Genomic DNA, 12,261 nt, shown 5'->3' with positions numbered 1-12,261 from the left:
GTCTGATTATGTTTGCCCAGCCTTGTGTATTTCAGTCCGTGTCTTGCATTGGTTCCTGGTCTGTCACTGATGTTAGTCTGCGTCAGATGTTTCCAAGTCCCCGTTACCGAAATAAATCCCCGTTTTTCCCCGTATCCTGCCTGCCTGCCTTGCCTGTTTCCTGCCCGTCTGTCTACCTGTTCGCCGCACCCGTTAACCAGCGATCCTTACAGAATGACGGACCACAAGAAGAGAAAGCAGAGGAGAAGGAGACCCGATGAGCCGACGATCAGCCTGGGAGCTTCCTCTCTCGTCAGGCTTTGGGAGCAAGTAGGAGGAGGAACTCCTCCTGCTCCATGAACGGGAGCCGGTCACCGAGGAGCTGCAGCCACCCCTCGAGCGGTATTACTTCCGGCCCGAGAGGCTGGCTAATAGAGGGGCCAGAGTGGTGCGGGACGCTATCCCGCGGGTGCCCTGCACCCTTAAAGGGGCCACGCCCGTCTCTCCTGTGCGGGACCTGGAGGTCCCGCCGCCTGCAGCCGCCCAGCCCGAGGCACTCCCTTCTCCTCTGCCAGCTGCAACCGCTGCGCCTCCGCTGGTGGTTCCAGTTACGCACGCGGCCCTCGCGAATCGATACTTCACCCTCCAGGGACTTTATTGGAGGGTAATGGACGAGCCGGCCATACAAGGCTCCCAGAGGTGGACCAGCCCTGCTACGAAGCTCGAGCCGCCGCCTCCTCTGCCCGCGGCTCCAGCGCAGCCCGAGCAGGCGCTCCCTCTGCCCGCGGCTCCCGAGCAGGTGCTCCCTCTGCCTGCCTAAGCGATCACCCGCTCCCCAGCGCCCGCGGCGAACCTGACACTAAAGAATATGTAAACATTGCTATAGACACTATTTTAAAATTGTACAGCTGTCTGAAATACAATTACACATCTTCTTCCCCTACCTCTGACAGCAAGCTTTTTATTTCATGATCATGAATGTCAATGTCTCAATGTCAAAGTAAGTTCATTGTAATGAGCAACTGTTCTTTCAACATTTTGAGATGTCAAGTTTGCAGCATTTAAGTGCTATTTTTGTGACAGTGCATTTACATGCTTGAAAAGATATGCAAATCACCAAATTAACCCAGAAAGGGGCTTCAAGGTGGAGAAAGGAGCAAAAAGACAAGCTGTGAATTCAAATGTTCTGTCTCTTATTTCACAAATAGCTGACTTTGAGTGGAGGGAGGAGCATAAGTTGCCCTCACAATGCGATCTCTGAACATTGTGAATAACAAAAGTGATGGATGGATGCACACAAGAAGAATTTTGCTATCTTTTAAAAACTGCATGCTGTCATTATATATGTAAAAACCTACTTAATTTGTCTGTATATCCATCTATCCATCCATTTCCCAAACTTATCCTACTGGGTCGCGGGGGATCCGGAGCCTATCCCGGAAGCAATGGGCACGAGGCAGGTAACAACCCGGGATGGGGGGCCAGCCCATTGCAGGGCACACTCACTCTCACATGCATTCCTACGGGCAATTTAGCAACTCCAATTAGCCTCAGCATGTTTTTGGACCATGCGGGGAAACCAGAGTACCCGGAGGAAACCCCACGACACCATGGGTAAAACATGCAAACTCCACACACATGTGACCCAGGCGGAGACTCGAACCCAGGTCCCAGAGGTGTGAGGCAAGAGTGCTAACCACTGCACCACCATGCCACCCCAATTGATAAATCAACCTGTTTATTTCAAGGCAACATAACTTTTAAATGGGAATATTTTACATTATTGATTTAATTTTAATAGAAAGATCCCAAAGCTGGTATCAGTATCAAAGTCAAAATTTTGGTATAAATCCATCTCTAATGTGATGTATTCATGACATGCAAAGTCTATACAGACAGGCACAGAGGCACACACACACACAGAACATGGCTGGGGTTCGAGTGGCCTGTATACCTGGAAATGGGAGGCCACCATGCCAACACTATATACTATATGGTTCTTATTTTTAATTATTGAAAATTATCTAGTTATTTATATGGACCATAACAGTGTATGCAGAATTCTACTCGTATGTGGCATTAATGGCTGATATAATAGGTATGGAATACATACTGTAGGAGACTGTTGCAACAAGTTGTCAGGTGCCTGACCAAGCCTCTTCTCAAAGGAAAATCGAGAGATTATGAGCTTAAGGGCCAATAAGGCACAGTTTACGTCTCTGCAGTGTAATTAAGGAGAAGCAACTCTCAGCATTATTACTGTACATGCGATGTAATGATCGTGGGCAGCATGGTGGTTAGTGCTTCTGCCTCACAAGAAGAAGGTTCTGGGTTTGGTCCTGGGTCCTCTCTGTGTGGAGTTTGCACACTCTCCCCATGTGCGTGGGGGTTTTTGCCAGGGGCTCCAGTTTCCTCCCACAATCCAAAAGCGTGCAGGATAGGTTGACTGGTGAGTCTAAATTGGCTCCGCGGTGTGTTGGCAACTGCTCAGGTTTGGTTCCTGGGATCGGTCATTATGAGCTTAGCTGAACCTGCTTATGTGATTTATTTTATTTTGTTATTCACTCGAAAAAAAAAAGGCAAAGTATAATATCGGCAGATTTTGGGGTGAAGGATGGTATCTGAATACACAAATCACGAGTAATGCCACTATTTACTGCTGTTTGCTGCGCAGGGAGAACATGCTGCTTCGACAACATCTTTCCTCAGTGGAAGAATCGGCCAGAAGATCTTCTGTACCCGTTTCTGCCTGCTGTATGTTTAAATTTTTTATTTTTTTTGTGAAACTGTGCAGCTGAATTGATTGTTATATAAATTAATTCATTAAAGACTCTTCCCACCTGTAGATGGCAGCAGTGAGCTGCTAGGGAAGGTTGAAACTGACCCTCCGACAGAGGGGTCCTCTTGCTGCAGGAGGTCATGCAAGAAAACAGAAGACTGCAGTGAGTGTGTCCATTTGCCGCTGTTGTTTTATCTGCTTTATCAATGTTTTTCCAGTAGCATATTACGTCATGCGTTTCACTAACACCTATTAGTTCAAATAAAAAAAAAGTTGACTCAGTTTCCTACCTGTGTTACTGCGACCAGACCCCTAACCAATACTTAACATATGCACCAGAGAGTGGAAAAGGGAGCATTACTCAACCGCATCCAGTCCTCCAAGCAACAGGGGGCGCAACAGTGCTGCACAAACTGGACGAACTGCAAAGGTTTGATACGCCTGTGATCTGTGTTGTCTCACCTCTAACCACATGTTGTAAAAGTGTCTGCTGCATGTGCAGGTTCATATCGGGCACCGCACACGCCACCAGCTGCTGCTCGGATCCATCGCTGTGTGGGCGAGCTGCTCTCTGCAGCCTGCAGTGTGTCCATCATCAGCTGCCAATGGCTGTCATCAGCCCCCTGCACAGATGCCGTGCTGTGAGTGTCTGCATGTCAGGACACAGGAGTATTACAGTTATGATCTGGGTCACATAGCACCCAGACACCAAACTGTTTGACATTTTACTAGAATGATTAAGGTGCTGTTTCTGAGAATATCAATATTCTGTCAGCTGTCCCAATGTAATTTAACAGGTAAGTTCAGCTTTTAAGTAGACTGTGTGTGTGTGTGTGTGAGAGAGAGAGAGAGAGAGAGAGAGAAAACCTGTTACTTTGACCTTGTGAGGACATTTTTCCAGTTCCCACAATGGAAAACTCAATGTTATAAAAAGTCTGTCCATGCAATTGATGAACTAAAATACCAAAAGTCCCGTATTACTTATGGTTAAGGTTAGGGCTGGGTAGGGGTTAAGGTTGTCATAGTTAGGATTAGGGTTTTGCCAATAGAAATGAGTCCCCATAAAGATATGAATACAAATGTATTGATATCTATGTGTGTCTCTGTGTGTGTGTTTCCCTAACATTTATAACACCGCCCCAGCCTGTGCGATACCTGTGTAATTAAGCAGTTCAAGTGAAATTTCCATTCCAGTTTCTGAGAAATACACACTTAATATTTAATGACCTTCACGACTGGTCAGGACTGCTGTAAGATTTGATGCACCTTTCATCTCTGCCATACCTCTGTTTTGCCAGTTGGTGGCACTGCCTCCTCTCTGGGCCCTGCAGGCTGTTGCCTGTGGGGAGAAATATCCAGCCCAAACTGAAATTCAGAGTGAGCCTCCCAGTCAGAGCGCAGGACTTCATGGACAGAGGAGGTGAGATTGCCTCTCCAAATATCAGCTGTCATAATATCAGAATATTTAGGAGCTTATATGTATGTTTAACATGACGTGTATGTTTATGCACATAAGTGTTTAACACCACATGTGTGTTTATGTACATGTATGTTTCACGCGACATATGCTGTGTGTGCCCAGCTCATGGACTGAGAGCAGGGGCCACGTTCAGCATTTCCCGGCTCTGAGGGACAGCAGGGCCCTTTGGGGTCAGCCTGTGGAGCCCCAGTCCTGAAGTTCTCCCATCAAGGTGCTCCTGAGTGCCCCCCTCCATCTCGGCACTGAGCAAAGGAGCCACAACTCACTGAAAAGCGCAGTGATGTTTCAGTGATAATGGCTTGCAGCCTTAAAGATCATCATTTTGAATGTCTATATGGCTCTTAAAATGTAATGTTCATGTTTTTGCATTGCATTGAACTCACTTGGTCCCTGCATAGATCAACCATAAATGCAAAATGACTCTGGCTAAAGATCCTCTGGCCTGTTATCATCCAGAGCAGCAGATTCAGATCTGATTGACAATCATGGGAAGCTGCCAGGTTTGGCCAGATTTGATCACATGGCTATGAGCGCATGTTCACTAGCCACCACAGTAAAATGCAGATAATACCTTTTCATTCTCTGTTGTTCATTTTCCAAAATAATTTAATTCATTTGTACATCCATCCATCCATTTTCCAAACTGCTTTTCTTACTGGGTCGCAGGGGGTCCAGAGCCTATCCCGGAATCAATGGGCACAAGGCAGGGAACAACCCAGGATGGGGGCCCAGCCCATCGCAGGGCACACTCACACACCATTCACTCACACATACACACCTACGGGCAATTTAGTAACTCCAATTAGCCTCAGCATGTTTTTGGACTGTGGGGGGAAACCGGAGTACCTGGAGGAAACCCCACGACAACATGGGGAGAACATGCAAACTCCACACACATGTAACCCAGGCGGAGACTCGAACCTGGGTCCCAGAGGTGGGAGGCGACAGTGCTAACCACTGCACCACCATGCCGCCCCCAGGGTCATGAGGGTACAGCAGACAAATGTGCTGCAACTGTGTGGCCAGTGTGTGTATCTTCTTGACAAAGATTAACTGGCACCAAATACAGCACAGCAACAGAAAAAGGTTATATTTGGAAGAAAAGGGGTGGTTATACACTGGACCCAGTGCCTTGAGACCCTTCCTGGCAGCAGATGCCATAACAATCACTGGTATTCAAAAGCACTATAGTACTGTTAATCATTAAACGATCAACAAAAATCTCTTACTTTGAAACAGTGCTGGGCCTCAGCTGACACCTGTTTAAAGTAGAATAGAGAATTTCATATTCGTTTTGTGAGGGAAAGTATCATTCCCCACTCATCGGATCCTCCCATGTGGCCACGCCCCCTCATCAGCGTGTGGATTCCACATGTTCATTCCTGTCATTAGTTCAATGTATTTAGTTCCCGTTTCAGTTTGTTTCCCCAGACTAGTCATTATATTGTCAATATGTGTTTGCTGCTTGTTCATTCCTTTTCGCTTTAATTAAACCCTGCATTTTCCTGTTTCCTGGCGTCCTGCCTCCCTTTCTGTGCCAGAAAACTGAGTGTGTAAGTATAGCATACGTGTATATCACATGCACGGTCTGAATGAGGTCCCAACGTATATTTAGCTGTAGTGCTGAGGATTCTCACATTATCTACGTTGACATTTTACGCAGGATGGTGGTGATACCGCTCTGTCGGTGACACTGGTCCTGCGCTCATATTTCTTGGCTTGTCTCGGTCAGCAGGGGGTGTAGCAGCGTCACCCCGCTCGTGCCGAGAAGATGGGCGACCGCTGAGCAGCAGATACGTATATGAAGCAGAACGAAAATCGGAGAGCAACAAAGAATGTACGCGGTGCGCTCTGGCCAAAACGCCGTCTGGCATTTCCAAAGGGTCCAGGCGGAGCTGGGTAGCTCCTTACAGGTGTTGCATCGTATTTTGTGACCATCGTAATGTGTGACTTCAGGGTCGCTGTTTCACATGTTATTGGGAATGAAGGTTCCTGTTCACATGCACGAGCCTTCTGTGCATTTTATGTAACGGAATTATTTAAATTTTTCTAAGCAGTACACTTTTTCAAAGCAGCAGCATTTCCACTTTCTGTTCCGTCATCTTATTTGGGGACATTCTAAAACGCTTAATGTGAAAAGGGTTAATGTGGTCTAATGTACCAAAATAGCGACACCAAAATTCTTACACACATATCTGGTCATAAATACTTTCACTTGACAAAAAAAATATAAAATGCTAGTGTGTGTGTGTATATGTACAAAAAAAAAAAAAATTGTTGCACTTTCTTAACAGTGTTCGGATAGATGGTATTCATAGCTTGGGTCCTTATTGAGCTAGTATCGGAAAAATTCATCGCAGCATCTTGAAGCACTTATGTAAGTCACTCTGGCTAAGGGTGTCTGCCAAATACTGTAAATGTAAATGTTATAAGGAAAAGGCTTAAAGTGACTTAATGTACTGTAATAGATTTTCCTTGCCACTAGAGGGCGATATTTAAACCTCAGTAAACAACAGGTTAAGCTGCCACCACCTTTAATTATACCCCGGTCTTGTCCAGTAGGTCAGAATACTCCACTCAGAATCAGGGAAACTGAGGCGATAACAATACTTTATTATTCAATTATTTCATTAATCAATGGGCTCACGTTGGATGCCTCGCAGCACACAATTACCCCGCATACACTAAGGGCGTCTGATAAAACAGCACAGCACATGTGAAATAAGTTAGGTTACGCTCTCAAAGCAATAAATCATTCCAGCTCATCACAGCACGGCACCAATAAGAAAGTCTACACAGCAATCAACATCGCAATCCTGACCAGGAAGATACACACGTGATAAAAGACAGAATTCCCATTAAATCCTCAGTCTCATTATCTCCAGGTGAGTGAATGTAGCAGTCTCCGTCAATTAACCCCCCCCCCCCCCCCTTTCCAAAACAGAGTCTGTACTGGTACTTCATCAGTCTTCATCATATTACCAAAACAGCCACCAATAATCACCAAATTACTCACACATATATATGGTCATAAAGACTTTCACTTGACAAAAAATCAAAACCGAAATACTAGGAATATAGACTTTATACTCTTTTCCTTGCCTGTGCCATGTTATGCTATCACAGAAAAAACAAGACACAAGCAGGATACACCAAAAGTCAAGGATAAAATAAAACCCTAAAACAAAGAGGTGAGACAGACCAAAGTCCAGCCTTCTTCCATGACTGGAAGGGTGTCAACTTTTAAGCTGCTCAAACAACCCATTGAACTACATAGCAGGCCAGGGAATAAGGATTCCCTGTCATTACACAAATAAATCACTCCAGGTAATAGCAGACGCTATAGCGATGGAGGTGAAAAAAGACAAAAGAAGAGATGGAGGAGAGGGGAGAGAAAGCAGAGGAGTCTGAGATCAAGAGACGAGAAAGAGAGAGTGAGCTGGGGCATTTGGGGCAGCAGCTGCAGAAGCTGAGGCGGTTGGGGCATTAGGTGTAGGAGCAGTAGTAGGAATAGTGGGTGTAGCTGTGGGGGCTTTGGCTGCAGCAGGAGCTATAGGAGGGAGGTTGAAGGAGCCAAAGATGCAGCCAGAGCAGACAGTGTAGGAGAGGCTGCAAAAAATGAAGCTGAAGCTGTGGCAGAGATATCAGGAAAAACTGCAAAAGAAACTTGGGAATTAGGGCTGACAAAAGCAAAGGAAACACCTTATAAAAAACTGTAGTAGATCAAATGTAAGGGAGCATCTGCTTCTGTGAGAGATGCAAGTAAATAGCTGCTACATTTATTAGATGCAAGGAAAGAGCCGCTTCATTAATTAAGCCGCATGGGAGTCAGGACTATCTACTGTGACAGAAGTGTGGGGAGCGACACAAAAACTAGTCAGACCTGGAGAATAAGCTGACACACAGCTTCAGCAGAGACTCTGCTAAGACAGGATGACTCCTCCCAGCATGAATGCAATCAATTGTGATCAAATGCTGCATGGGAATCGGGGGGTTTAACCGTTATCCTACCCACATATTTACATACATGGGCTACCGACTGGGGGCATCAAGAACTAAAAACAAACGCTAGTGTTAAAGCCCTGCGCAGGACTGTTTTTTTTTTAACCCGCTCTCACAGGCTGTCTCTGTCACTCCCACCCGCCCCCGCAATATTTCTGTCCAATCCCGCCCGCACCCGCAGATCCATTAACGGATATACTGTATGATTAAATAAGTTTATATGCATTCAATTCTTATTCCAGCAGAACAAGAACTGAATAAATAAAACAAATTCAACAAAAAATCACGAAAAAATGTAAACTGAGCCCAAAAACTAATCAAATGTGCAAATATCTGCAGTTATTAAAAAAAACAATAACCAAATTGATACAACAAATGTTTAAATATCATTATAAACAAACAAGATCAGCTTAAAAACAAAAGATAACCCTGAACCCAATTTCAAAGAAATACATTCAAACTAGCTGAACATCACAACTTAATACAATGGCTCAGAACAAACACGAATATATAACACAAAATAAATTACATCAGTTACATTCTCCATCCTGCCAATAATCTTGGGATCCGCTGTCTATTTTTAGCCGCCCGCTCCCGCGAGATTTCCGTTGGGGCCCGCTGGATCCCAGCACCAATGCAGGGCATCCATATGCATAGCAAATTATTTTACAGTGCTATCTTGTATAATAGGACATAAACAGTGAATTTGACAGTTATCTTTTATTTTCACATCTGAACACAACACACGGACATTAAGGGATTGTTTGCATTTGCAACCAACCCCTCTGCAAAACCAAGCTGGAAGGCGGTACTGCTTCATGTTCACATGAGCTAGATGGCTAGTTAGGATGGATTCAGAATGCACTGTACTACAACTATAAATGACGTAACGTGATATAGTAAAACAATTACTAACCGGCAATGCACATTTGCATTACTTTAAACGACAACTTTACCTGTTACTTACCAGAGTCGCCTATATCTTAGCGGAATGACAGCAGGCAAGAAGGCGGCGCGTTTTCAGTAAGATACCGGAGTTAAACTTATTTGCAGACACTTTTAACACAAACACTGGCAGCCATTAACTCATAGGTGGCAGTAAAGCTGAAATGACTCTTTCTGTGTTAAAAAAATGCAACACTGTCATTTTGATACTTTTTTTGTTTGTCTTTTACTCCCATTTGTCTGTCTCTGGTTATTGACGTTTAGGAGAGTGCCAAACACATTAACGATGCACATTTTTCAAATAAAGACAGACACAACACTAAAGAGATGAGAAAGACACAGTTGAATATGTAACATGCGTTTTATGCAGAAAAATAGTGTAGTTAAAACCATCTGGGATTTAAGAGGTTAAACTCAATTGGCTTGAGTGAAGCCACGCCCTCTCATAAGTGAAGAACAGGAATATTCCGGTTTTTCCAGGTTGCCTGAAAAAATGTAGTCACGTAGTTTTCTTAGACGGTGAACAAGCTGTATTACAAAGAGCAAAAGGTTTTTTCTTTTGGAGATACACCGAAATATTAAAGAAATATTCAGAGAGCGAGACAACATTGGTTGTGATGGCTGAACGTTTTTTCCTGCTACTAGTCACCCATGAGGCACGGAGCAGCCGCGTGAGCACATTTTGACCAGAGGTACATTTTCCTTATTCGCTAAACGTGTGTGCAGTAAAGAGGCACAATTTAGTAATTTGGTTTAGAAATATGTGTATTTTGAGTGTATTATATAATTCAATACATTTCGGTATTGAAGTGAATGTACAATTCTTTATGCTGTAAAAGAAAGGTAACTAATACTTATCTCTCCGGAGTACCTGTTAAAGAAAGGTTATTTGTTGATTAGCCCACTTAAAAAAAAAAATTGGTTCTCGTACTTGTTTGTAGATTTGCATTTTGTAAATTCCTCGTGTTTCAACATGTTTTAATACACGTTCTTTCTAGATATATATTTTAAAATCTTGGTTGTTCATTTAGAATGGAAATGACAAACAGAATATTGGTTTCAAATAGTATCATTTTTATATTCACGAATGAAACATCAGTATCCAAATCCATGGTTAGGAAGGCATTTATGAGATGCACATGGATCAAGGAATTTACATTCTTGTACTTTCTTACATTTAATATATTTGAAACGCAACAAACTGGAAGAACTGAGGAGGCGTACTAAGTAGGTCTGCTCTCTTCGGTATGTATTTTCAAATATGTATTTTCTTACATATTTGAAAGTTCAAACAATCAATCAAATAAAAAAAAAAATCCCTCCCCCCTGATCCACCCCCTCCAAAAAAAAGGACATTATGTGTAAAAGTATTTTCTTTGATATAGTGTCATATATTTGATTAATTATAACTGTAATGATTAGACAGAGTGACTGATATAGTAAATATTGTAGTGTATTATAATACCTGTTTGCTTACGCAGGTCAGGTCCTTTTAGCGGGAACCTAAACTTCCTGGAGCTGCATTCGAATATCGTTGGATGTCGATGGTGAGTCACCCAAGGAACTAAACCGATTCTTGTGTTGACAACTCATATTCATTTAACTACCGGATTTGTGGTAGGACTGTTAAATTGTTTTATGCAGTTTACGTAACTAATTTGTATTTCATTTAAGTTGTTATATACTTACCCTTTCTTCACCTGAGTGGAGTTGGACTAAGAAGGGTAATCAAAAAACATATTGGAACTGGTGAACCTAAATCTAAAAACATCCCTAAGTCTAATCTACGGCCAATTACAATTTAATCTTGACATAATTGGTTATTGATTCTAAATTTAGCTATGAAAGTCTAAACATACAGTAACTAAACCTAAAATAGGGTAAATTGGTTAAAGAGGAATTTAAATCTAGTTTTAATCAGAGAAACTAAGGGTATAAAACTGAAGCTCACAGATTCAGTTAATGTGTATTTTATGTTTGGTTGTGCATTTTATTTTCTGTGTATGTCTTTCCATTTTTCATCCCTATCCATAAAGCTGGAACTGGCGTGAACAGGAAGTTGGGGGAGGTACTCAATGGTAGGGCTTCACTGCACTTACTCAGTACTTCCTCTACAGCTTGTAGCAGGTGCATGAACCAGTTGAAAATCTTCACAAATCGATTTACTGCTTTAAGCTGCGGCGCTTTATCACAGCTACTAGCTGGCAGTGCCTTTGGAGTGAAACCCTAGGGTGTTGGTTTAACATGCATCAGTTAAGCAAACCAATCCCATACATCCATCCATCCATCCATCCATCCATCTTTTGTTACTGTAATTTTATAGGAAGGGTAAATACCAGTGACCTCAGCAGACCAGCTAATCATCCACATCCCACCAGTTTGCAAGTGGACCAACCTTTGTGAAGAACTTGTGGCCACGGATATTCTGCGGTGACGGGCGATCCCGTGGGTCGATTTGAAATATTTTGCCCATCAGTTTCCCAGCTTCAATACCGAGGTTCTGGGGTAGAATAAATTTAGCTTCTTTGATGTTCTTTATCATTTCACAGCGATCGTCGTGATCGAATGGGATTTCCCCAACCAGAAGCTGGTACCTGTAGTAAGAAAGGCAGCAAAGGTGTTTGAGGTCTTTCACATTTGACATAAAAATGCTGTGCTTCCAAAAGAGCAATTCCTCTCAACTGTGTGCCAGTATTCATTTTTCTTTTCTATTTCAAGTAGAAAAAAAAAACATATTTATGTATGTTAGACGCATGTCTTCTTAAAATGTTAGACAGATTTTATTAGCCATGCTGATCTTTGGCCGGGAGGAGGGTTGATAGGGTATACGTACATGACACAGCCCAGTGCCCAGACTTCTGCTTCCGTTCCATGGCCGTCTCGTTTCCACACTTCTGGAGCCATGTAACATGGAGTACCACACACTTTTCTACAACACACACAAATGGAAAACGTTAAGCGCACATGTGCTTTAGCTTGCTGTATAAACAAATTTGAAAGCTTAGCCAGGAATTCTGCAAAAAACACCTACTTCTCCCTCGGCTCCAGCTTGACCGCCAGTCCAAAATCCCCAATT

At 43.2% G+C, this 12,261-nt stretch overlaps 1 protein-coding gene and 1 long non-coding RNA gene across 2 annotated transcripts; both read left to right on the top strand.

The window, feature by feature from the left end:
* The first annotated feature begins 213 nt into the window (after positions 1–213).
* Positions 214–4,531, top strand: LOC125722411 (uncharacterized). Its single transcript, XM_048998564.1, has 7 exons — positions 214–309; positions 362–502; positions 2,654–2,733; positions 2,893–2,921; positions 3,098–3,188; positions 3,261–3,399; positions 4,057–4,531. Exons 1-7 carry the CDS (start codon positions 214–216, stop codon positions 4,180–4,182), a joined length of 702 nt encoding a protein of 233 aa, XP_048854521.1. The 3' UTR covers positions 4,183–4,531.
* Positions 4,532–9,584: 5,053 nt separating this feature from the next.
* On the top strand, positions 9,585–12,249 carry LOC125722442 (uncharacterized). The gene is made up of 4 exons (XR_007386381.1): positions 9,585–9,877; positions 10,667–10,732; positions 11,222–11,263; positions 11,509–12,249. It is a non-coding gene; the product is annotated as an uncharacterized LOC125722442 (long non-coding RNA).
* Positions 12,250–12,261: the final 12 nt, after the last annotated feature.

The sequence above is a fragment of the Brienomyrus brachyistius genome, unplaced genomic scaffold (assembly GCF_023856365.1).
Source record: "Brienomyrus brachyistius isolate T26 unplaced genomic scaffold, BBRACH_0.4 scaffold38, whole genome shotgun sequence".
NCBI lineage: Eukaryota > Metazoa > Chordata > Actinopteri > Osteoglossiformes > Mormyridae > Brienomyrus > Brienomyrus brachyistius.
The sequence above is the reverse complement of the archived record's forward strand: the minus strand, read 5'-3'. Positions and strand labels throughout refer to the sequence as shown.

Excerpts from the sequence above, each read along its gene's own strand:
- LOC125722411 (XM_048998564.1), top strand. The coding sequence starts at position 214 with ATGACGGACCACAAGAAGAGAAAGCAGAGGAGAAGGAGACCCGATGAG. Across the intron at positions 2,734-2,892 it reads TGTACCCGTTTCTGCCTGCT|GAGGTCATGCAAGAAAACAG; the intron begins GTATGTTTAAAT and ends CTCTTGCTGCAG. Across the intron at positions 2,922-3,097 it reads CAAGAAAACAGAAGACTGCA|AGAGTGGAAAAGGGAGCATT; the intron begins GTGAGTGTGTCC and ends CATATGCACCAG.